We start from the raw sequence: 25,754 nt of genomic DNA, 5'->3' as shown, positions 1-25,754 counted from the left end.
AACTCATTCAGAGGTTAGTGCCTCCAACAAATCCATATCACTGCCATTCACCAAACTCTGGAACACACACGTACCTCTGTTCCAAAGTGAACTCTGCTCCTGTATCTGCAAAGCTGCTCTAACCTCTCTCTTGAACTCAGCTCATTAGCTGGGTTCTAACTTCCCCAACATCTGACTGACTCAACTGGTTAAAGCTCTGCTTTGTGTTGTTCAAGACTAGTTGGAGCTGTTCAGATTCTGAGTGGTTCAAGAGGAATTTAGAGAATAATATTCAGCTTGACTTTATTTACAAAGGGCAAGATAAGAACTTTGTCATAATATTTACAGAAAGTGACAGACTATAACCAACATGGCTATAATAGCCAGAAATTAATCTTCATTATTCCAACTCCCAGGTTTTTAATCAACATTACCGTCTGAAGGCATGGGGCACGCATGCAGGTAAGAGGAGCGCACACAGGTTCAAAAATCACAATTTTTATAATCATTTTCCTCTCAAATTCAACTCTCAACAGAAAGGGGTTAGCTGAGAGTTAGGCAGGTACAGCTGCTCTTAATCCATTACAGTTTAAAGTTCCATACTAAGGTCAAATCCAGATGGCAACATGCAAATCAATAGCATCATCCACTACCGCAGCAGCCAGTGAAGTACTTATGGAACTCTGGTCAATGTTGTACGTAACAGCCAATTTGTACACAGCAAGATCACAATGGCAAGATAAGTTGTGCATGATGTCGACTGAGGACATCAGAGACAACTCCCTGATCTTCAAGATTACTACCAAGGGGTTAGGTTTAACATCTCATCTAAATGATGACCAATCCAACAGCATGGTGTTCCCTGGGGACTGACTGTCCAACAGTACAGAATACCCTCTCACTGCTCCCCTGCTGTGTCAATCTACATTGTGTGCTCCAGGGAATGGATCTCAGGCCCCTTGACTCATAGAAGAGACCCCAACTGTCAATGCATTCTTGGCAGAATTCATAGATTGGCTTTGGCCCTGCACGTTAGCTCGAGTCTGAACTAATTCAGGGTAGGGAGAGGAAGGTGCATTTTGACAGATAAATATAAGACAAACAGAAGCTGACAATAGCAGTCCCTGTGTATAACTCTTAAAACAACCACCTTGCGAAGAAGGGTTACAGGAAGTTTCTTGGGTTTGTGTACAATAGTCTGCCTGGCTCCTCTACAGCATGTCAAAACAGATGTAGTCTGGCAGCTGAGAGGCCCTTTAAATGCCAGCAGTGAGAAGCAGAACTGACCATCAGGACACATCAAGGGATGAAACTTATGAGGAAACGTTAGAACCTGTATGTATTAGAGTTCAGAAGAAAGAGATGATATTATGAGAACACAGGATTTGAGGGGTAGATACTGAGACAATATTCCCCCTTGGAGGGAACCTCAAACTTGGCATTCTTGTTTCAGAATAATTTCTACTCTCAATGGGCTGTTGGGTCTGTAGAACACTTCCCCACAGCATGGAGGTTTGGAAATGTTCAAAGGCAAAGTTTTGATTGATGAGGGATTGGAAGATAACAGGGGGAGGATGGAAAGTGGAATTCAGACCACAGATGAATCAGCTGTGACGTTAGTGAAATGACAGAGCAGGCTCCATGGCACATGACCTACACCTGCTATTTCTTATGAACTTAGGCCGAGCCCTGTGCCAGGGCATTACCAAAACAGGTGGAATACAGTCTACAAAATGAGACTGTTCAGGCCAGATGGTGGCAGTGTTCAGATCCAACCTGGGGAACAGGAGGAGGGAAGGAATGGGTTTGGGTTCCTGTGTCACAGACGGGGCTCAGTACAAAGTTCCACAGACAGCTGGCTGCCACATACCTCATGTGAACTGAACAGGGCACCTCACTCAGACTAACACGACGCAGAAGCTGTTATCTGCAAGACTGGGGGTGCAGGACAGAGAGTTTGAGGAGCAGGCTTCCAGCAATACACAGACACATTAGCAGGGCAGCAGCAACTTTGGTTGGAATGTACTCTACAAACTCACACCTGGATAGGTAGAGGGAATAAGGCCTGGAATAAACAAGCGAGCTCTTAGCAAGAAGGAACACAGCTGCAAGAGTTTGTCCACTGCTCCAGAGTTCTAGTTATTCATTCAGCTTCATCCCAGAGCTTCTGTGTGTCTCTCTCTTTCCAACATTTACAGTCCCACTTTGTAATCTGTAAAGGCCTCTGATCAGACACTCATAGGCAAAAATGATAAGTACATCTCTAATGTCAGTCAGTGAAGCTTGATCCATTCCCCTGCCGAGAGCCAGCTCCCTCTTGGCAACGAGAGAGATTCCAACCTTAGGTACACAAACCCAACAATCCCATGTGCTGAAACCAACCCTCACATTGCTACACGAGTCCCGGAGACTCCTGGGAAACCGCAAGGGAAACAAAAGAAGTCAACTTCAAACTTTGAGAATAAAGCAATTTCTTGGTAAACATTCCCAGCCCTCCCTCCCAAAGAAAAGCATAATGTTTGAAGCTCTAACACTCTTAAGTGCAGCATCAGAATGGCCACACAGGTAGAAGCTCTGTTCCACTCAGCCAAGAGTCTTTGTGCCAGTCTGCATGCCAATAGTTCACATTAACTTTGAGGGCCGTCGTGATCTTTCAGGCAAGTGTGGGCCCAGTCTTACTTTCCAAGAACCAGTCAACTACGGTGCCATCCAGAAGGGCATCTGTTGCTGGGCTCGCTGAGGAGGTAGTGTGTACCTGCACTCTGCACTCCAGCCCTGCACCATACTCTGCCTCCTTCTGGAATGTTCTTCTTCCTCATCCGACGAATCGCCACCGTAAGACACAAGCCGCGATCCCCTCTCACTCATCCTCCTCATCTTCATCGAGGGCTCCCCAAGACGATCTAGAGATAGGCAAAACAAAAACAAGAGACACAAACAAAAACACACACACACATACATATACATATACACACACACACACACACACACGGTAGAATAAACAGTCCCAAAAAAAAACAGCTCGGGAAGAAAAAAGGGTTTGTTATTGGGAACCATTTGTAGTTGTCGATGTGATGACGGTTTGGCACACGGGCCACAGTTGTCCAACACACAGAGCAGCCAGCCAACCAATGTTTCATCAGCCACGGCAACAGCAGAACCATGGAAAAGAAAGAGAGAAAGAGAGAGAGAAACACAAAAAAAAGGAAAAGGTGATGTTAGAACACAATCCATCAGTGATCAACGTGCCATTTGTCGGGCTGGGTGACCGAGGAGATTTACAAAATAACCCATGAGACTAACAAAAACTCTCGCTTCACACTGGCGTTTACCACAGGTGATCAGTCAGTCAGAATTCACCTGAACATCTGCCCCCTCTCTAAATCAGGTCTCTCTGGACCTGTCCCCTCACTAAATCGGTATCTCAACATTACCCCGCCTCCTCTGAATCAGGTACCTCAATATAACTCCTCCTCTACTTCCTCATCTCTAAATACTGGACACCAGTCAGTGAACAAGAGCAAGTTCCCTGGCTGACACTCTCAAGGATCACTGGACAGTGAACAGGAGCAGGTACTCTGGCTGTTTCCACCCCCTCCCTCTCCTTGACCCAAGGATCACTGGACAGTGAATGGGAGAAGGAACCCTTGGTCCTTTGTTTAAGATTTAAATTCGTTCAGGAGAATGTGGTGTGGCATCGCTGGCTGGGCCAACATTTATTACCCACCCATTCCTGGAGGTGGCGGTAGTGAGCTGCTGTAATCCTTGTGATGTAGGCATACACAGGAATTTTAGAACTTTGACTAAAACAATGGCGATATTTCCAAGTCTAGATGGTACTGGGAACCTGCAGGTGGCGATGCTGTGCCTGTGTCCTTCTAGATGGTAGAGGTCACAGATTGAGACGGACCTTTGATGAATTTCTCCAGTGCATCTTGTAGACGGTACACACTGCTGTTACTGAGCGTCAGTAGTGAAGGAAAGGAACATTTGTGGATGTGGTGCCAATCAAGCGGGCTTCTAGGTCTTGGATTATGCCAAGTTTCTCGGGTGCTGTTGGAGCTGCACTCATCCAAGCAAGTTGAGAGCACTCCATCACACTCACCCCGTGCTTTGTAGAAAGATGTTAGGGAATCAAAAGGCAATTACTTGGCACAGAATTCCCAGTCTCTGACCTATTCCTGCATCCACAGTATTTATATGACTTGTCTTGATCAGTTCCTAGTCAATCCCCAGGACAGTTGTAAAGGATTAGCAATGGCAATCAGACTGAATGTCAAGTGGAAATTCTCTCTTATTGGAGATGGTTACTCCCTGGCCCTGTTAGGCATTAATGTTACTTGCATCTTGTCAGCCCAAGCCTGAATACTATGCAGATCTTGCTGTATTAGTAATATCTGTAGGAGTGGTGAATGGCACTGAAAATTATGCAATCATCAGCGAACATCCCCACCTCTGACCTTCTAATGGAGGGAAGGTCATTGATGAAGCAGCTGAAGATGGCTGGGCCGAGGACACTACCCTGAGGAACTCCTGCAGAGATATTGTGGAGCTGAGATGACTGACCTTTAACAACTATAACCATCTTCCCATGTGCCAGGTATGACTCTGACCACCACAGAGTTTGCCCCCACTCCAATCCCCATCGATTCCAGTATTGTCAGGGTTCCTTGGTGCCATTCAGTTAAATGCAGCCTTGATATCAAGGGTTGTCCCTGTCCCCTTCCCCTCTGGAATTCAGTTCTTCTGTCCATGTTTGACTCAAGGCCGTATTGTGGTCAGGAGCTGAGTGACCCTGGGGGAACCCAGACTGGACACCACTGAGCAGGGTATTGCTGAGCAAGGTGCTGTTTGATAGCACTGTGGATGGCACCTTCCACCACTTTACTAATGGAGACTAGACTGATGGGTGGTGATTGGCCGGGTTGGATTTTGTATAGAGGGCATACCTGGGCAATTTTCCACATGGTCAGGTATAGCCTGTTGACACTGAGCCAGCACAGAGCTACTCAGAGAGACCTGAAGGAATGTTATTGCCATGTTGGAAGTTAGTTGAGTGACGGGGAACAGAGTTGGGGATTGGGTAGATTCTGAAACTGGCAGGTAGACGAGTGGTTTCCCAAACAGTTCAGTGTTGGGGTGCTAGTGAATCACTCTGGAGGGGTAGGAAGTCTCCTGTCCAGATTTGTGGATGTCACAGTAAGCTGCACTCTGAGCAGTGTTGATACAACCATGACATGACAAAGTGAAAACAATGGGTCCAGGGAATAGGCAGAATTGCAGCAAACTGATTCCAACCAAATTTGAACCAAAAACAATTCAAACTTTGTTAATAACAGTGGAGGCTTAGAGAGACTGAACAAGGCCCAAGGACAGATCCATAAATTGTGAACAGATACAGGCAATAATCCAGTGCAAGCCTTCATGTCGACAGGCCTGGAATACAGAGGCATACCCTATATCACACCACATTGATACAGAGCCCTGAGTCACAGTATGCAATCCTGGACTCCATGCCTTTGGAAGATTCACCAGAATGAATCCTGGCCTCAAAGGGACTGAATTTACCCAGGAAGATGACACAAAGTAAGATTGCATACCTTGAAATTTCAGCAGTTTAACAGTGAATTGATTAAAGTTGTCAGAATATGAATGGGAACAGATAGAATGAATCATTTCTGGTGGTTGGCAAATCAAGGGTAAAGTCAAGGGCAAGATTGAAATTGGAGCCACTCTATCAGGAAGGAAGATACAAATGCTCCTTCACTAACAGGCTAACATAAAATTAGAAATATCCTTTCAACAAAATGGCAGTGGCCCCATAACTCCTGACAGCTTTCAAAAACCAAGTTGGGGTTGGGACCCAGGTCAGCTGGGATCCCTCAGAATCGGGGGTGAAATACATTGGGAGAATCTGAGTCTTTGGCCATAACGCTGGTCACTGAGGTGCACTATTGATGGAGTAGGCAGTCAGAATCCTCTCCTATAATCTCTCTTCAGGAACCCAAGTCCACATTTCAAAGAACAAACCCTTACTGGGCTAGAAAAGTGGAACTAAGGTCCTGACAGCAAGACAAGTTAGGTTTGGTGAAAAGGGCCTACTAATTAATTCAGTCATTGCAAGGAAACAGCGGCCTCTCCAGAGATAGGCTGAACTCCTGAGACTGAGAGAGCTCCTTAGAAATCCCAGCTCTCACACCCATCATGACCTTGCAGCAATTTTGTGCTGGGGACTAAGCAGCCCACTCACCCAGAGACGCTGGAGCTCTGTACATCCCGCACTGATCTTCTGGTTGCACAAATCCTTCGTTGAGAAGTCGTGGTGGTGGGGGCATCAGCTGCCTGGGTGGGGGGAGAGAGGAGAACATGAATAGCAAAATCTAACGTTGGGACAGTCAACAAAGCACAAACATATTTCACAGGCGGAGATTTATGGAAACATAATCACCACAAAATCAACATGACAATTCAGTACTGGGGTAACAACGGAGCTACAACAGAGAGTCTCCATTAAAGCTATTCATGGTGAGGCACCACATGGAGCACAGAATTCCACCCACCAGCTCTCACTCTAGGATAGTGTCCACATCCCTGCATGGGGTTACCGCTACCTGGGATAGAGGGATCACATCCCTGCGTGGGGTTACCGCTACCTGGGATAGAGGGATCAGATCCCTGCGTGGAGTTGCCGCTACCTGGGATAGAGGGATCAGATCCCTGCGTGGAGTTACCGCTATCTGGGATACAAGGATCACATCCCTGCGTGGGGTTACCGCTACCTGGGATAGAGGGATCACATCCCTGCGTGGAGTTACCGCTATCTGGGATAGAGGTATCACATCCCTGCGTGGGGTTACCGCTACCTGGGATAGAGGGATCAGATCCCTGCGTGGAGTTACCACTACCTGGGATACAGGATTCACTTCCCTGCGTGGAGTTACCGCTACCTGGGATAGAGGGATCAGATCCCTGCGTGGAGTTACCGCTACCTGGGATAGAGGGATCAGATCCCTGCGTGGGGTTACCGCTACTTGGGATAGAGGGATCACATCCCTGCGTGGGGTTACCACTACCTGGGAGAGAGGGATTAGATCCCTGCGTGGGGTTACCGCTACCTGGGATAGAGGGATCACATCCCTGCGTGGAGTTACCGCTACCTGGGATACAGGATTCACTTCCCTGCGTGGAGTTACTGCTATCTAGAGCGCTGAGCCATTCCCAACCAACGAGAAAGTCACTGATCTCCCAGGGGTCCATACCCAGGGTTTGGGGAGAGCGGCTAGCTCTGAACCTTTTGAGAAAAAGTGAGAGATTTGGAATCGGCCCTGATGTCCCTACCAAGCATTCACATTTTACAAAATGCAGTCGGTCTGTACAGCTCCAGGCTAAACACTCCATCCAGCAGAGTCAAAACAAAAGGTCTTGTGAATTACCAGCTGAATGAATCTCAGGATGGAACCATGTCTAACACCAGAGAATGTAACCCTGAAGCACAAAGGGACTAAGACCAGGGCATCTGAAGCTGTGAGCCCCACCCCAGGAGAGTTTGGAGTGGTGAACTGAAGTATCAACAGTTCAGACCGAATGCTCAAAGCTGAGGGGTCCTTATGGATTCCCTCCGTGTTATCTCGGGGTGGTTAGATCGCCCAGATCTGATTGCTAAACCTCAGAAAAGGCTGAGATCTGGTTTCTGAAACCAGCACTTCACACCAGGCAAGGTCTCAGGTATTACAGTGGGGTACTGGCTGAGCTGAACTGATAGACAAAGGCACTCAATCGGGGATTGGCACCACACCGCCCAGTGGGTATCAGAGGGGCACCATGGCAATGTATCCTGGTGGTAGCTCAAATAAAACACAACGCAGGAAAAAACCCACCTGTCCCTCTCCTTGGCTCTGCCGCAGGGATCAGCGAAGACCATACCAGCTCCACTCCGTCCGGTCTGAGAGGACCCTGTACCTAAATTAGTCATATGAATGGGTCCATGCTATGAGCAGAAAAAAGCAGCAGCATTAGCAGCAGTAACAATGCTTCCTACTGCAGCATCCCGTTGCTAGGTTGCAGTTGTGAATACATACTCACTAACCTATGCCTATTTCAAAGTTGCAGCAGCAATGCACCAGCTGAAACAAAGCCCGAGCTGGGATTTCACAATCTGGTAACCCACACCATGTACTCTGGGACCGTGTCACTGCAGGGGCTGGGAAGCCAGTTAGCAATGAATGCAGCTAACAGCACCTTCCCGTCCTCAGTGATCTTTCAGCAGAGACCAGTCTAGTGGCACAAGCCCTGATCGTTCTGGGCTGCTGAATGAAGCCCAAGTTTCAGCAATGCTCAACAATCTGCTTAGGTATAAAGACTCTCCAAATTTCTTTCATAGCAAGCCATGAAATGCAGCTGGAGAACTTCCTAAAGTGTACTGACCACAAAACAAAACAGCAATCGCAAACCATTACATCACAGGAAGGCTATCTGAAATATTGCCTTATCTTACCCCGGGATGTCCCTGCCCTGGGAATATTTGATGGGGACAGCGGAGAGGTAGCTTTTCCTCTGTATCTAACCCTGTGTCGTCCCTGTCCTGGGAATGATTGATGGGGATAGTATTGAGGAAGCTTTATTTTGTATCTAACCCTGTGCTATACCTGTCTTGGGGAGTTTTTGCGGGTGACAGTTTAGAAAGAGCTTTACTCTGTATCTAAGTTAAGCTTATATTAAAACAAAAGCTGAGCACATTGCTCATCACTGCTCTGTGTCCAGCCCATTAACCAGATCTAGTGGAGATGTATCAGTTCCTGATCGAAAGCTTGACTCCTATCTCGGAGATAATTTTGTAGTGATTAATTTTAACATCATGAACTCCAGGATAATACAAAGCTGGCTACGTTGACAAAGGATGCAGCATTTCAGCACAAGTGCTGTCCTGACGGGAGAACAATCCTAAACAGTTCTGCGCCCCCTTCTCTGGGAGTGACACCTCTCCAGTTAGAATAGCCATCTTGTGATACTCAACAACATACCTCTTGGCAAATTCGGACAGCCCAGACAACAGCAGGGACTCCAATTCGGTCTACGTTATACTGTACAAAATACACGGAATGTGTAAGATGCCTCAGGGAGCACCCAAGAAACAAGAGGGCAGTTACAAGCTGCCTTCCTGTTGCTACTTCAGAATGGGCAGAGCCCCAACACCCATTCCCAAAAGCACATATACACAGGAAGGCTGACTCTGACATACTAGGAACTGTCCAATAACTCGTCCCTTTGACAGGCCAGCTCACTGAAAGGCCAGCACTGGAGATAAGTGCAGAGACAATAGGTTCTGGTTTCAGAATGGGGCTTCTACTGAGCCTATCTAGTACACTTAGCTGATGCCATGTGGTGGGAGAAAACATTAACAAGTAATTTGGCCTGAAGGATCGAACGGCATTGAAGGCCAGATAACAAATAAAGGCTGGTGACAGTCAGCCAGGCTTCACTCTGAACCCCCAAAACCCCTTCTGTTCTGCTGTCTTTCACAATCCTGTAGTGAGTAAGGGCGTATCTCCCACCTGGTAGCCCAGCAGTGCCGATTCCTCTTCACTCTCTTCAGTGAAGCGTCTCTTGTGGCCCTGAGGTGGAGGGAGGTGAGTGGAGGGTCTCGGTGCACCCATCATCCCATCATAAGCAGGTGTATTCACAGGTAATGGCGTGGCGTAGCTGCCAACCACAGGGTTTTGCTGCACACAAATGGTATTAAAATTAGAACAAACATGACTTTAATATGTGTGCCATGACAAGAGCCACAGCAATACAGCTCACTCCTCACACAGAAGCAGACAGGAACCAAGGATCCATCTGACCCTGACTGAAGTGATCAAATCTTACTGCTGCAACACAGTCAGAGCACATTATGCATCAACCAGGGAAGACAGTAACCACTCCCATCCTGAAAGTAGTCGGACAGCCCATTGGAAAGTGCAGATTCCCAGCACACTCGTTCAAAAATATGACATTCAGAAATAAACAGCTTTCGAAACAGGACGGTTTGAACAATAATCTGACTCAAACAGAGTCAAAGCTGGCTAACAGCCAGAACTCAGGTATAACCAGTATCAGACACTCCTCCCCCTCACTAACCCAGCCCAGACCCACATATAACAGGTATCAGACACACCTCCCCTCACTAACCCAGCTCAGACCCACATATAACCAGTATCACTCACTCCTCCCCCTCACTAACCCAGCCCAGACCCACATATAACCAGTATCAGACACACCTCCCCCCTCACTAACCCAGCTCACACCCAGGTATAACCAGTATCAGACACTCCTCCCCCTCACTAACCCAGCTCAGACCCACATATAACCAGTATCACTCACTCCTCCCCCTCACTAACCCAGCCCAGACCCACATATAACCAGTATCAGACACACCTCCCGCCTCACTAACCCAGCCCAGACCCAGGTATAACCAGTATCAGACACTCCTCCCCCTCACTAACCCAGCTCAGACCCAGATATAACAGGTATCAGACACTCCTCCACCTCACTAACCCAGCTCAGACCCAGGTATAACCAGTATCACACACACCTCCCCCTCACTAACCCGGCCCAGACCCAGGTATAACCAGTATCACACACACCTCCCCCTCACTAACCCGGCCCAGACCCACATATAACCAGTATCACACACTCCTCCCCCTCACTAACCCAGCTCAGACCCTGGTATAACCAGTATCACACACACCTCCCCCTCACTAACCCAGCTCAGACCCTGGTATAACCAGTATCACACACACCTCCCCCCTCACTAACCCAGCCCAGACCCTGGTATAACCAGTATGACACACACCTCCCCCTCACTAACCCAGCTCACACCCAGGTATAACCAGTATCACACACACCTCCCCCTCACTAACCCAGCCCAGACCCAGGTATAACCAGTATCACACATACCTCCCCCTCACTAACCCAGCCCAGACCCAGGTATAACCAGTATCACACACACCTCCCCCTCACTAACCCGGCCCAGACCCAGGTATAACCAGTATCAGACACACCTCCCCCTCACTAACCCAGCTCACACCCAGGTATAACCAGTATCACACATACCTCCCCCTCACTAACCCAGGCCAGACCCACATATAACCAGTATAACACACACCTCCACCTCACTAACCCGGCCCAGACCCAGGTATAACCAGTATCAGACACACCTCCCCCTCACTAACCCAGCCCAGACCCAGGTATAACAGGTATCACACACGCCTCCCCCTCACTAACCCAGCCCAGATCCAGGTATAACAGTTATCAGACGCTTCTCCCCCTCACTAACCCAGCCCAGATCCAGGTATAACAGTTATCAGACACTCCTCCCCCTCACTAACCCAGCTCACACCCAGGTATAACCAGTATCACACATACCTCCCCCTCACTAACCCAGGCCAGACCCACATATAACCAGTATCAGACACACCTCCCCCTCACTAACCCAGCCCAGACCCAGGTATAACCAGTATCACACACTCCTCCCCCTCACTAACCCAGCTCAGACCCAGGTATAACCAGTATCACACACTCCTCCCCCTCACTAACCCAGCTCACACCCAGGTATAACCAGTATCACACACACCTCCCCCTCACTAACCCAGCTCAGACCCAGGTATAACCAGTATCACACACTCCTCCCCCTCACTAACCCAGCCCAGACCCTGGTATAACCAGTATCACACATACCTCCCCCTCACTAACCCAGCCCAGACCCAGGTATAACCAGTATCACACACGCCTCCCCCTCACTAACCCAGCCCAGACCCAGGTATAACCAGTATCACACACACCTCCCCCTCACTAACCCAGCCCAGACCCACATATAACCAGTATCACACACTCCTCCCCCTCACTAACCCAGCTCAGACCCAGGTATAACCAGTATCACACACTCCTCCCCCTCACTAACCCGGCCCAGACCCAAGTATAACAGGTATCAGACACTCCTCCCCCTCACTAACCCAGCTCAGACCCAGGTATAACCAGTATCACACACACCTCCCCCTCACTAACCCAGCCCAGACCCAGGTATAACCAGTATCAGACACTCCTCCCCCTCACTAACCCAGCTCACACCCAGGTATAACCAGTATCAGACACTCCTCCCCCTCACTAACCCAGCCCAGACCCAGGTATAACAGGTATCAGACACTCCTCCCCCTCACTAACCCAGCCCAGACCCAAGTATAACAGGTATCAGACACTCCAGAGGACACAACTTAAAAATACGGGGTAGACCATTTAGGACAGAGATGAGGAGAAACTACTTCACACAGAGAGTGGTGGCTGTGTGGAATGCTCTGCCCCAGAGGGCAGTGGAGGCCCAGTCTCTGGATTCTTTTAAGAAAGAATTGGATAGAGCTCTTAAAGATAGTGGAGTCAAGGGGTATGGAGATAAGGCTGGAACAGGATACTAATTAGGAATGATCAGCCATGATCATATTGAATGGCGGTGCAGGCTCGAAGGGCAGAATGGCCTACTCCTGCATCTATTGTCTATTGTCTATTGTCTATTGTCTATTGTCCTCCCCCTCACTACCCCAGCCCAGACCCAAGTATAACAGGTATCAGACACTCCTCCCCCTCACTAACCCAGCCCAGACCCTGGTATAACCAGTATTACACACTCCTCCCCCTCACTAACCCAGCCCAGATCCAGGTATAACAGGTATCAGACACTCCTCCCCCTCACTAACCCAGCCCAGACCCAGGTATAACCAGTATCACACACACCTCCCCCTCACTAACCCAGCTCAGACCCAGGTATAACAGGTATCAGACACTCCTCCCCCTCACTAACCCAGCCCAGATCCAGGTATAACCAGTATCACACACACCTCCCCCCTCACTAACCCAGCCCAGACCCAGGTATAACAGTTATCAGACACTTCTCCCCCTCACTAACCCAGCCCAGACCCAAGTATAACAGGTATCAGACACTCCTCCCCCTCACTAACCCAGCTCAGACCCAGATATAACAGGTATCAGACACTCCTCCCCCTCACTAACCCAGCTCACACCCAGGTATAACCAGTATCACACACACCTCCCCCTCACTAACCCAGCTCAGACCCAGGTATAACCAGTATCACACACTCCTCCCCCTCACTAACCCAGCCCAGACCCAAGTATAACAGGTATCACACACACCTCCCCCTCACTAACCCAGCCCAGATCCAGGTATAACAGGTATCAGACACTTCTCCCCCTCACTAACCCAGCCCAGACCCAAGTATAACAGGTATCACACACACCTCCCCCTCACTAACCCAGCCCAGATCCAGGTATAACAGGTATCAGACACTTCTCCCCCTCACTAACCCAGCCCACACCCAGGTATAACCAGTATCACACACACCTCCCCCTCACTAACCCAGCTCAGACCCAGGTATAACCAGTATCACACACTCCTCCCCCTCACTAACCCAGCCCAGACCCAAGTATAACAGGTATCACACACACCTCCCCCATCACTAACCCGGCCCAGACCCAGGAATAACAGGTATCAGACACTCCTCCCCCTCACTAACCCACCCAAGTACAAGTTGTATCAGATATCTCTAGATGACTATGGGCATCCACAAATGATGGTGGAAACATACCTGCCCAGGCACGGCCAGGGGCTGTGCTGCTCCCGACACTGGGAACTGTGCTGCTTCAGGACCACATGGTCTGGGGTATGAACTCTGTGAGGACTGTAGCGGAATAGGGCCGACTGGATACCTGGCCTGGTAACCCTGACCAGGGTAATAATGCTGCTGGGGTACAGCTCCAGGTACCTGCTGGTAACCTTTAAAACAGAGATTATACAGGTTAGTAGACAGTGAGTGCTCAACACACAGCTGCTGAGGCACTGAGTCCAGAGAGCTCAGAGTACACAGGGAAACAGCTCACAGACGTGTCCCTGACCGTCAGAAACATTCACTGAGATAAACACTTCAGCACAACTACAAACCTGAACAGTAATCTCCTGAAAACAGCTGCAATCACTCACAGCCAGGGGACCAGTGCCTAGCCAACTGCATGGGTAGACAATAATAGACTACTGAAATGACCAAGTCTCTGAGCAGGGGTCGAAGGCTTCAGGTCTAACCCAAGCACCTTTTTATTCAAAAACTTACCTTGAGGTGGCATGACTGATGAATTCATTTGACTTAGGAATCTGGAATGCTCACTGTGGACCTACAGAGAGTAAGAAAGAAAATGGATTCAGTTATCACACTTTAGCCAGTCTGCATCAAGCCCATACTCAAAGGATATTGAAGTATCCCAGAGAAGCTGTCATCTTGAAGCAAACCAGAGGGCCTCAGCTTCTGTATTCAGTCTATGCTGATTCCAACTGGAATGAGGAGTCAACAATTCCACCTGGATTCAGTCCCAAGAGTTCAGGTTCCTGCTCTTGAATCACTCCAGCCATCAGAAGACAACAAACCCAGCTGATCACTATGACTCCACCCAGAGCAGAATATCCTACTACACTGCCAGAGCCAACAATGACAAATCACAAAGCTGGTAGAAACTGGCTTGTCATTGGATTGGGGATTGACGGCGACGGGAGAGGAATAGGAACACTGGAGTGATTAAGCCCATTACGGAAGTGATACTCACAGTCTGCAGCAAGCTCTCACAAAGTTTCCTTGCAGCTGAAAGACCCTCTGGTTTGGGATGACTGCAAGCAAAACAATTCAATTCATTAGAAAGGAATCTCACACAGCACCCTGACAGAACAGCTCCCTCGACACTGTCCCCACCAAACACTCCCAGGACAGGGGCAGCACTGCATTAGATACACAGTAAAGCTCCCTCTACACTGTTCCTGTAGCCCCCCTCCTCATCAAACGCTCCCAGGACAGTGACAGCACAAGGCTGGATACAGAGTAAAGCTCCCACTACACTGTGCCCCACCTCACACTCCCAAAACAGGGACAGAACATTAAATACAGAGCAAAGCTTCCTCTACACTATCCCCCAATCAAACATTCCCAGGGTAGGGCAACAAAGGGTAATACTCCCTCTACACTGTCCCCACCAAATACTCCCAGGACAGGCACAGCACAGGGTTAGAGACAGAGTAACACTCCTACTCCATGCAGTGAGGAGATGGATTCACATCAGCTGCAGATGGTGGAGACTCCTGCTGAAAGAGTGAATGCTCAGTCCATCCCATTGCCACTGATATATATATGTGGCCATTACATCAGTCATTGTTCCTCACTATGTATTTGTGCTACTTTGTGTATACATTGTGAAATGGCTTCAGTGTGCAAATGGCAGTGAACAAATAAAATCAAAGACTGGCATGGACGTGGTGCACTGACACGTCTCATCTAAACAGAGAACATGTAACCCATTGGAAACCTTCTGGCAATAATTGTTAGTACCTGATATAGATGTACATTGGTTCAAAGGCCTCTCTCCCAGAGGCAGGCTCCAGGCAGCCTGAACCCTTCCCACGCAGGAAAACTTTGGCACCAGTCTCAGCCTGAATGTGTTGCAGGTAGGATCCGCCTGGCCCCTCCACTTTCTCTTTAATGTTAAAAGCGGGATCAATCTGCTCCAGACCCACAAACACTTTATCCTGAACATAATGCATCTGTGGAGTAAAGGAAGGAACAGATTATACATCAGGCACCAAGCAACGTGAATAGTGAAGCAAGAGCAACTCCGTCAACACTGCAGGTGCAGCATTAGCCAGTGGTATTTAAAGTGACTGGCGTTGGGTGAGAAAGCAAACACTGGGCCAGTTTGAGCAATGGTGCCACATGATGGGTGGAGTGGTGAGGCAGCTTTTACACTGCTTTATTCATCTGTTTGGTTCTGGGGCCAGGCCTCAGGAAAGAGAGGGCAGGAATGGGTGAGAGGTTCAGTGAAAACTCCCCACAGCAAGAAAACAATTCATTAAAAACAAACAAACCAAATGGAATCATTCAACTGGAGCTGAATTAGGGGTAGTCTGATCAAATTAATGAAAGGATTCAGCAGGATGTATACAGAGAAACTACTTCTGTTAGTGAGAAACCCAGGACAAGCAGAAATCATCTTAACTTTCAATATGGGCCAAATGTTCCACCTTAAGCTGCACAACAACCCCAAATCCCCCACACAGTGAGCATCACCAGCATTTATCACCAATTCCTAACTGCCCAGGTAGCAGTTCAGTGTCAACCTCATTGTTGTGGGTCTGGCTTCAGATGTAGGTAAGGTCAGGTAAGGCCAGCAGTTTCCTTCCCTTAAAAAACATCAGTAAACCCAGATGAGGTTTTCCAACAATCAACAATAGTTGGATGGTTATTATTTATGTAATTCCAGATATTTATTGGATTCAAATTCCACCTTTTGCCATGACAGGATTCGAACCCAGGTCCCCAGAACATTACCGGAGTCTCTGGGTTAATAGTCTAGCAACAACACAACTAAGTAACCACCTGTCCTGAGGTAGATGAGGAATCAATTGAAAATGACAAAACTGAGATTGGTAGATGTTTAATAAGGCTAGGTATTCAAGGCTATGGAGCTAAGAAGGAGTTAAGATCCACATCAGCCATGAGGTCAGTGTTTGGGGAAGACTCAACAAGTTGAAATAGCCTGCTCCTGTTCCCTTGTATCACCCACACTGAGACATCGCCCTCGTGAATGAGGCTCCCTTGTGAAGTGTTTGCGAATGCAAGGTTGAACAGGGATGGCAGTCACTAAAATGGCAGAGCTCAGAGCCAGCAGCCCGAGAGTGAAGGAGAACTTCTGGAAAATACTTGTCAGGATTCATTTTCCATCTCAATGACTTCTCCATACTAGCCTCAAACATGAAATGGCCATCTCTGTTTTCAGTTTACCTTTATAATTAGGTCCCACTGTTCAGAAGCAGTAAGGTAACACTGCAGACGGTGAGAAAAGGTAACAGAGAATGAACAACCAGGATGAGAAAACACACATTCAGGGTAATTTCTGAGGAGAGGAACCTGGTGAAGAGAAGGTAACACAAGTCGATCCCCAAGGAGGTATGTGTGTTGGTCTTTTCTGATCAAACGTCTGTAACTGGTAATGAGTGCGCACAATTCTAATATCTAAAGGTACAACACTATCAGAACAACACGGAAGCAACAGAACGGTATAGAGATGCAAAGCAGATGGTTCTTCTTGTGCAGCAATCTAGAACAAGAGGCTAAGGGATGGTAGATTTAAAACAGACGAGAAATTGCTTAACTCAAAATTCACTATCCCACAATGCAGTGGATGCCAGGACACTAAATAAACTTAAGAAGGATTTTTAATTAGCAATGGGTTACCAGGTTATGGGTAGCAGGCAGGAGTGTAGAGTTGAAGCTTAGAGGAGATCAGCCATGATCGCATTAAATGACAGAGCAGATTCGAAGGACTGAATTGCCTAGCCCTGCTCCCAGTTTTATGTTCTCAGGGATGTCAAACTTGAATCTCCCACATATCGCTCATATGCCCCATGCCACTCTAGCTTTTGAAAGGAACAGTCAGTGAGCAGTATTAATGGTTAAGATAGAGAAAACCTTCACTGGTAGCAATCACACAATTAGGATTTGTCTCCCAACCAACCATGGCCATGACATTGATCAAGAACCAGGTGACACAGGCTCTATCTGACAGGTCTGCGCAATCCCACACTCAAGTCAATGGTCTTTACCATGAGTCACCAAACAGGGATTCGTTTTCTGCGAAAGACTGGTTGATTTATCTTGAAGACATACATATTACACAGGACTGGGTGAACGCTTTCACCTCAGACATTCATTCGAGATTCCAGCTCAGGCACAAAGAATGGTAGAGTACCTGTGACAGTTAGCCATTCACAAACTTGACGTGCGGAAGACAAGTTACAGAGTGATAGGTTTTCAGAGTGAAAAATGTTAGGCTGTACAGTGAACCCCTGACTTTCACTGGAAGTGGGGTCGTTCTCTCAGCCCAGTTTCTATTGGAGGACAGTATCAGCAGAACCACCAGCACTGCACATGTCCCACTTTCTTCATCCTCCTGATCCCCAACGTACAAAAGCAGAGTGCAAAAGGCAGAACCCTCTACACTATCACCCATCAAATGTTCCCAAGACATGGACAGCACAGGGTTCTACTCCCAGGGCTCCGAATGGTCACCAGTGCATTGAAAACTGTTATCAATGTTGTACAGTAGTTGCATGGTATTCCTTCTAATTGAGTAATGCAGAGGTACAGAAAGTGGAGTTCACGCACACTGCTATTCAGAGGCACAGAGCGAGGGGGTCGAGGGACGAATTCAGACCTAAGTGGTCTTTAAGATACTGTACTTACCCCAGCTTGGGATTTCGCTGCGGTGGTTGTAGGATGAGTAACAGGGGCTGGCTGGTGATAGACAGTAACCATTGGACCATTGAACTGCGAGCCGGAAGCACTGACGGCCTTTATAACTCCACCTGCAATGATCTCTTTAATCCGGTTCACAGCCTCTGCAAAGAAATCCAAAGTATAAATGATGAAACTTAACTATTGACTTATCAGGTACAATCAAAAGACCAATTCTATAACTGTCTCAGCTTTTTTCCTTTCCATTCTGCACTGGTTACAAAGGCCCAACAATGTCTCTTCTTCCTCAGGCAGCTGAGGAAATTTGGCATGATGGCGAATACCCTCACCAACCTTTACGGGAGCGCCATCGAGAGCATTCTGTCTGGATGTATCACTACCTGGTATGGCAACTGTACCATTCAAGATTGGAGATGGTTACAGAGAGTGGTGAACTCAGCCCGGACAATCACAAAGGCCAACCTCCCATCTACAGAATCCATCTACTAGACCCACTGTCAAGGAAAGGCTGCCAGCATTTTCAAAGATCCATCCCACCCTGGCAATGTTTTTCTACAACCTCTACCATCGGGGAGAAGGTACAGAGGCCTGAACACACGCACCAGCTGGTTTCATAAGTTTCTACTGTTGTTAGAATTCTGAATGGACTCACAAACTCTTAACATTCACCTGTACCTGTGTTTTTGCTGCTGTTTGCCTATTATTTACTACCTATGCTACTTAACTGTGTGATTTGTCTGTGTTGCTCGCAAGACAAAGCTTCTCACTGGGCCTTGGTACACGTGACAATCAATTCAATTCAAAGTGTCACATACTTGCTGAGGGGAAGTTTAACAATTCCCAAAAGCAACCATGGGCTTGGTTAGCATATCAGCCTAATCCTGCTCTCAATCACACACCCACCCAAGACTGCCAGTGTATCATGGCATGTATAAAAATAAAACTGACGTGGCGTGGTGCTCCCTCAGCACTGACGCTCCAACAATGCCACACACCCTCAGCACTGATGCTCCAACATTGCCATGCATCCTCAGGTGTTGACCCTCCAATAGCGCAGCGTTCCCTCAGCATTGACCCTCTGATGGTGCCCGCTCCCTCAGCACTCACCCTCCAACAGTACGGCGATCCCTCAGCGCTGACCCTCCGAAGGTGCCTGCTTCCTCAGTGCTAACCCTCCGACGGTGCCAACTCCATCAGGGCAGACTCTCCGACAGTGCTAACTCCCTCAATGCAGCGTCCCCATTATACTGAGCAAGCCTCAATACCGGACCTTTTGAAAACTCATTGCTTTCTCAGTATTTCACAGAGAACATCTTTCCAAACGTTGGGTTAGGGTTAACATCTAACATATGGTTAAAATTCACAACTCTTTGAAGCAGAAAGGTTGGTACTGTATTAACTATTGGGCTGTACAGTGAACCCCTGACTTTCACTGGAAGCGGGGTCGTTCTCTCAGCCCAGTTTCTATTGGAGGACAGTATCAGCAGAACCACCAGCACTGCACATGTCCCACTTTCTTCATCCTCCTGATCCCCAACGTACAAAAGCAGAGTGCAAAAGGCAGAACCCTCTACACTATCACCCATCAAACATTCCCAGCACAGGCACTGTATGGACTTTAAAACAGAGGCATGTGTTCACATCCTCACTAACTAATGGCTGGTTACCAGTCCATCACCCATACAGGCTGTGATAACACACAGTGCACAGAATGCTGGCCTGGCTCATTTACTAAAGCGGCAGAAAACAGAAATTAAAGCTGGCCTGAACTTCGGAGAAGCCAGACTCAACAGTTTTATACTTACTGTCAACAACATCCCGAGTCTGCCCTTGGATGTGCAGATACAGGGCACGATCGCTGCAAGGGGTGTAATAAGAAACATAAGTAAGAATCTTTCTTAAAGCTTAATGTGGAACAAAAACAATCCAAAATGGACTGGTGCCGCAAACTGGACAGAAGCAGCTCAAAGACAGAATAACCCTCAGTTTCCAGAGAAGGCACTGCTCCATCAGGACGACAACTGGCCTCAGTGCCCCATTAAGGACAAAAGAGGAAGAAGACCAGGCTCTGACAGGGGCGTGATGACATTCATATGTTAAGGCCGAGCTACAGCCTCACACCTCATTAAGAGGCCTCAGTATTCTATTGCAAGTCCCAACCTGGATTCTGTTTCTGGATTAGGTCTTGAACAATGAGCTGATTCCAAGGTGCGAGCGAGACTGCAACTCACCACCCACAGCTGAGGCCAGCCAGAAGAATAAAGATTGGATGGCGTAAGCTCCCAGATGTGGATGAGTAAATTCAGGAAAGGAAGGAACAGAGTGGTCATGAACAAGGACATACCCTGGTGTGGCTTGTACTTTCTCCTCTGGTGCCATGAATCTCCCTCGTGTAGACACAGCTGCTCCAGTCAGCCGGCTGACCTATGTGAGGACAGACAACTTAGAATCATCTCAAATGTTATTTCAAATAGAATAGAATTATACAATCCCTACAGTGTAGTACAAAGCCATTCGGCCCACTGAGTCCACACCAACTCTCTGAAGAGCATCCCACCCAGGCTCACCATTACCCTCCCTCCCACAACCCTGTCCCCATAACCCTGCATTTCCCACGGCTAATTAAGACCATAAGACCATAAGACATAGGAGTGGAAGTAAGGCCATTCGGCCCATCGAGTCCACTCCGCCATTCAATCATGGCTGATGCGCATTTCAGCTCCACTTACCAGCATTCTCCCCGTAGCCCTTAATTCCTCTAGACAACAAGAACCTATCAACCTCGGCTTTGAAGACATTTAGCGTCCCGGCTTCCACTGCACTCCGTGGCAATGAATTCCACAGGCCCACCACTCTCTGGCTGAAGAAATGTCTCCGCATTTCTGTTCTGAAATGACCCCCTCTAATTCTAAGGCTGTGTCCACGGGTCCTAGTCTCCTCGTCTAACGGAAACAATTTCCTAGCATCCACCTTTTCCAAGCCATGTATTATTTTGTAGGCCTCTATTAAGTCTCCCCTTAATCTTCTAAACTCCAACGAATACAATCCCAGTATCCTCAGCCGTTCCTCATATGCTAGACCTGTCATTCCAGGGATCATCCGTGTGAATCTCCGCTGGACACGTTCCAGTGCCAGTATGTCCTTCCTGAGGTGTGGGGACCAAAACTGGACACAGTACTCCAAATGGGGCCTAACCAGAGCTTTATAAAGTCTTAGTAGTACATCTCTGCTTTTATATTCCAACCCTCTTGAGATAAGAGAAAACATTGCATTCGCTTTCTTAATCACAGACTCAACCTGCATGTTTACCTTTAGAGAATCCTCGACTAGCACTCCCAGATCCCTTTGTGCTTTGGCTTTATTAATTTTCTCACCATTTAGAAAGTAGTCCATGCTTTTATTCTTTTTGCCAAAGTGCAAGACCTCGCACTTGCTCACGTTAAATTCCATCAGCCATTTCCTGGACCACTTTCCCAACCTGTCGAGATCCTTGCCTGCATATCCCTGGGCACTATGGGATAATTTCCCATGGCCAATCCACCCTAACCTGCACATCCCTGGGCACTATGGGACAATTTCCTACAGCCAATCCACCCTAACCTGCACATCCCTGGGCACTATGGGACAATTTCCCCATGGCCAATCCACCTAAACCTGCACATCCCTGGGCACTATGGGACAATTTCCCATGGCCAATCCACCCTAACCTACACATCCCTGGACACTAAGGCACAATTTCCCATGGCCAATCCACCCTAACCTGCCCATCCCTGGGCACTATGGGACAATTTCCCCATGGCCAATCCACCTAAACCTGCACATCCCTGGGCACTATGGGACAATTTCCCATGGCCAATCCACCCTAACCTGCACATCCCTGGACACTACGGGACAATTTCCCATGGCCAATCCACCCTAACCTGCACATCCCTGGACACTATGGGACAATTTCCCATGGCCAATCCACCCTAACCTGCACAACCCTGGACACTAAGGCACAATTTCCCATGGCCAATCCACCCTAACCTGCCCATCCCTGGGCACTATGGGACAATTTCCCCATGGCCAATCCACCTAAACCTGCACATCCCTGGGCACTATGGGACAATTTCCCATGGCCAATCCACCCTAACCTGCACATTTTTGGACTATGGGAGGAAACCAGACCCATAGCACCAGAAGTAAACCCACGCAGACAGAGGGAAAATGTGCAAACTCCATACAGACAATCGTCTGAGGGTGGAACTGAACTCGGTTGCTAGTGTGGTGAGGCAGCAGTGCTAACCACTGAGCCACCGTGCTGCCCTTTATAATATTCATAACCATACCTTTAAAATGAAAACCCCATTGATCCCTCAAGAGAAATGGCATCAATAAACAGTTTGGAAAATCTGAGTAGATGCCATGGAGGAAATTTTAATCGTAGAGGGAGCAACAAATAGAGACAAGAAACCTTTCGGAGTAGGCGGCACCCCTTCAAGATCTAGAGTCACACCACATACATGGATATGCTGCAACTTACACCTTGCATATGAAACCTGAAACAGAATCCGTTAAATGAAGAACCCAGAGCTCGAGCATAGACCTCTCCACGACCAATGGAGAGAATCAGAGACCCCTATACTCTCTCGCAGAAAGACCCCTATACTCCAGTCAGAGCCCCTTCCCTTCCCACAAAGGGGTTGCTCTGGTCAGAGAACCACCCCCCCCCCCCCACAGAGCTCTGTTGCCCCTACTCCAAGTGGACTGCTTCCTCCTGATAGTTCTCTCACCTCGTCCTGAGTCTGCCCTCGGGTGAGCAGATTTCGACAGTTGATGGGAACATCATTGATTTCGACTTCAGCGACCACCAGGTCATCCTTGTTTTTCGCAGCAGCTGCTGCCACACTCTTCGCAGGAAGGGTTGCCTGCAAACAACCGAAGGGTCAGCACTAGGAGGTAGCAATAAGCCCGGCAAGAGGGAAAGTCATCATTCAATAAAGTCATGCTTAATCAAGCCCACTTTCCCACAAAATTCCCAGGGACCTCAAATCCCCAAGATTCAAAAGTGATCAAGTCACCTGAATCTTTTATACTCAATGACTGAGCATCCACTGCCCTGTGGCATCACAAATTCCAAAGATCTACAACCGCAAAATTGAAGAAATGTCTCCTCACTGAATCAAAGGAAAGGACAGTGCAAACAGAGGACATTCTGCCATCTATCTTGTCTTTGCAAATTGGAAGCAAGCTATCCAGATTCATCCCACTACCCAGGTCTTGGTCCAGAGCCCTGCAGCTGAGGATACCACACCCACAGTTTCTGGATGCAAAGTTTCTTTCTCAGCTCCTCCAAATACTCCAATGTTATGCACACTGTTAATGACTTGTTGTAGTTTGTGAACTAGGGACAACCAAATCCACTGCAGACCATAATTCCTACTGTTTCAGCTGTTCGGAAGAAATATGAACACCCAGTTATCGGCAAGTACTGATGTTAGCAACTGAGTCACACTCAAAACAGTGAGGCTTTCCTATAATCACATCGCAGGCAACCACCTCACTGCTGAAACTGACTTGCAATCTTAACATTGATTTAACATAGACAGAGAAGAAGTTGCCGAGGCCTAACACAGTGGAACATGGTTATTTCTGATAAATATATTTGTGGGAGCACATTACACAAGGGACAAACTTAGAAAAAAACTGATTCACTTTGAAACAGAGTCATTCAGCACAAAAACTGATCCTTCAGTAAACCAGCCCATGTTGAACAAAATCTCAAACTAAACCAGTCCCACCTGCCTGCGCTTGGCCCATATCCCTCCAAACCTTTACTATTCATGTACTTACTTAAATGGCTTTCAATGGTGTAACTGTACCTGCATCCTTCACTTCTTCTGGAAGTTCATCCCACCAAATCACTGTGTAGAAAAAAAAATGCCCCCATGGCCTTTTTAAATCTTTCTCTTCTCACCTTAAAAACATGACCACTAGTCTTGAACTTCCCCCACCCTAGGGAAAAGACACCTGCCATCCATCTTATCTATGCCCTTCATGATTTTATAAACCTCTATAAGGTCACACCTCAACCTCCTATAAGTCAATGAAAAAAAAAATCACAGATTATCCAGCTTCTCCTTACTATTCAAACCCTCCATGCGCAGCAACATTCTGGTAAATCTTTTCAGAACCCTCACCAGCTTAATAATATCCTTCCTAGAAGAGGGACACTGGAACTGGACCCGGAAACATCCTGAAGTCATGGAATTGCCTTGCAAAGTGCACTGTGGGTCAGCCTATAGCACAGAGACTGCTGCAGTTCAAGGCAGCAGCTCACCACCTGCTTCTCAAGGGTAACTAGGGACAGGCAAGAAGTGCTGGGGCCGAGCCAGCAATGCCCAGGTCGCACAAATCCAGTTTAAAAGACAGACACCAGACTCTTTCACAACTTTAATGGACAAAGCCAGCCACCCTGTCTTCACCACTTCACACTGTGAGCTGGACCCTGCTATAATGGCCTCACAGAGACCAGTGATTCTGTACCTGTTCAGGAGCAAGCTGACTGGGTTTCAGCTTTCCTTTTGCTATCAGCATGGCATTGATCTTGGCAGCAACAGCTGCTGCTGCATCTAACGCTCCAGAAGCCGGGGCGACAGAACCGACACTCATTGCCATTCCTGGTGATGGAGCACCAGTGCCGAGCGGCAGAGAAGCAGGCACTGAACCCGTCACAAAGGTGGTTGTTGGCATTGTGACCTGTGCCGGCATCACCCCAGGCAATGAGCCATTAATGGCAGGACCAGGCTGGTCCCACTTGCTGCGTCGTCTGCAAAAAAAGAAGTCATTATTTTCCATGTTCAATTAAAGAGACTGAGGAGTGCAGCAGAGTTGAGGCATCTGGTAAATCACACATCTCCTCAAAACAATCCTGTCTCCCGTTAACCAGACTTTTCTATATCTCCTTCTCCCCAGTTTATTTAGTCATAGAGATGTACAGCATGGAAACAGACCCTTCGGTCCAACCCGTCCATGCTGACCCAGATATCCCAACCCAATCTAGTCCCACCTGCCAGCACCCGGCCCATATCCCTCCAAACCCTTCCTATTCATATACCCATCCAGATGCCTCTTAAATGTTGTAATTGTACCAGCCTCCACCACTTCCTCTGGCAGCTCATTCCATACACACACCACCCTCTGTGTGAAAAAGTTGCATCTTAGGTCTCTTTTATATCTTTCCCCTCTCACCCTAATCCTATGCCCCTCTAGTTCTGGACTCCCGGCCCCAGGGAAAAGACTTTGTCTATTTATCCTATCCATGCCCCTCAATTTTGTAAACCTCTATAAGGTCACCCCTCAGCCTCCGACACTCCAGGGAAAACAGACCCAGCCTGTTCAGCCTCTGCCTGTAGCTCAGATCCTCCAACCCTGGCAACATCCTTGTAAATCTTTTCTGAA

General features: G+C 47.9%; 1 protein-coding gene across 4 annotated transcripts in view; it reads right to left on the bottom strand.

Annotated features, from left to right (window-relative positions):
* Positions 1 to 265: 265 nt before the first annotated feature.
* The window catches only part of LOC140453954 (KH homology domain-containing protein 4-like), a 91,022-nt gene continuing 65,533 nt past the window's right edge, over positions 266 to 25,754 (bottom strand). The window contains exons 2-14 of one of the 4 annotated variants that reach the window (XM_072548826.1): positions 24,840 to 25,122; positions 23,087 to 23,221; positions 20,659 to 20,738; positions 20,120 to 20,172; positions 18,303 to 18,457; positions 15,393 to 15,604; positions 14,620 to 14,680; positions 14,133 to 14,193; positions 13,614 to 13,801; positions 9,531 to 9,698; positions 7,857 to 7,966; positions 6,230 to 6,321; positions 266 to 2,882 (exon numbers count right to left, since the gene is read on the bottom strand). In XM_072548826.1, coding sequence (XP_072404927.1) covers positions 2,677 to 2,882; positions 6,230 to 6,321; positions 7,857 to 7,966; positions 9,531 to 9,698; positions 13,614 to 13,801; positions 14,133 to 14,193; positions 14,620 to 14,680; positions 15,393 to 15,604; positions 18,303 to 18,457; positions 20,120 to 20,172; positions 20,659 to 20,738; positions 23,087 to 23,221; positions 24,840 to 25,122 — 1,804 coding nt within the window. In that variant the 3' untranslated portion in view covers positions 266 to 2,676. Of the gene's footprint in view, positions 6,322 to 7,856; positions 7,967 to 9,530; positions 9,699 to 13,613; positions 13,802 to 14,132; positions 14,194 to 14,619; positions 14,681 to 15,392; positions 15,605 to 18,302; positions 18,458 to 20,119; positions 20,173 to 20,658; positions 20,739 to 23,086; positions 23,222 to 24,175; positions 24,198 to 24,839; positions 25,123 to 25,754 lie in introns of those variants that run through there. The other 3 variants (XM_072548827.1, XR_011952529.1, XM_072548828.1) reach the window with 3 other exon arrangements.

The sequence above is a fragment of the Chiloscyllium punctatum genome, chromosome 28, assembly GCF_047496795.1.
Source record: "Chiloscyllium punctatum isolate Juve2018m chromosome 28, sChiPun1.3, whole genome shotgun sequence".
NCBI classification, from domain to species: domain Eukaryota; kingdom Metazoa; phylum Chordata; class Chondrichthyes; order Orectolobiformes; family Hemiscylliidae; genus Chiloscyllium; species Chiloscyllium punctatum.
Note: the sequence above shows the minus strand (reverse complement) of the source record. Positions and strands in the feature narration are given on the sequence as shown.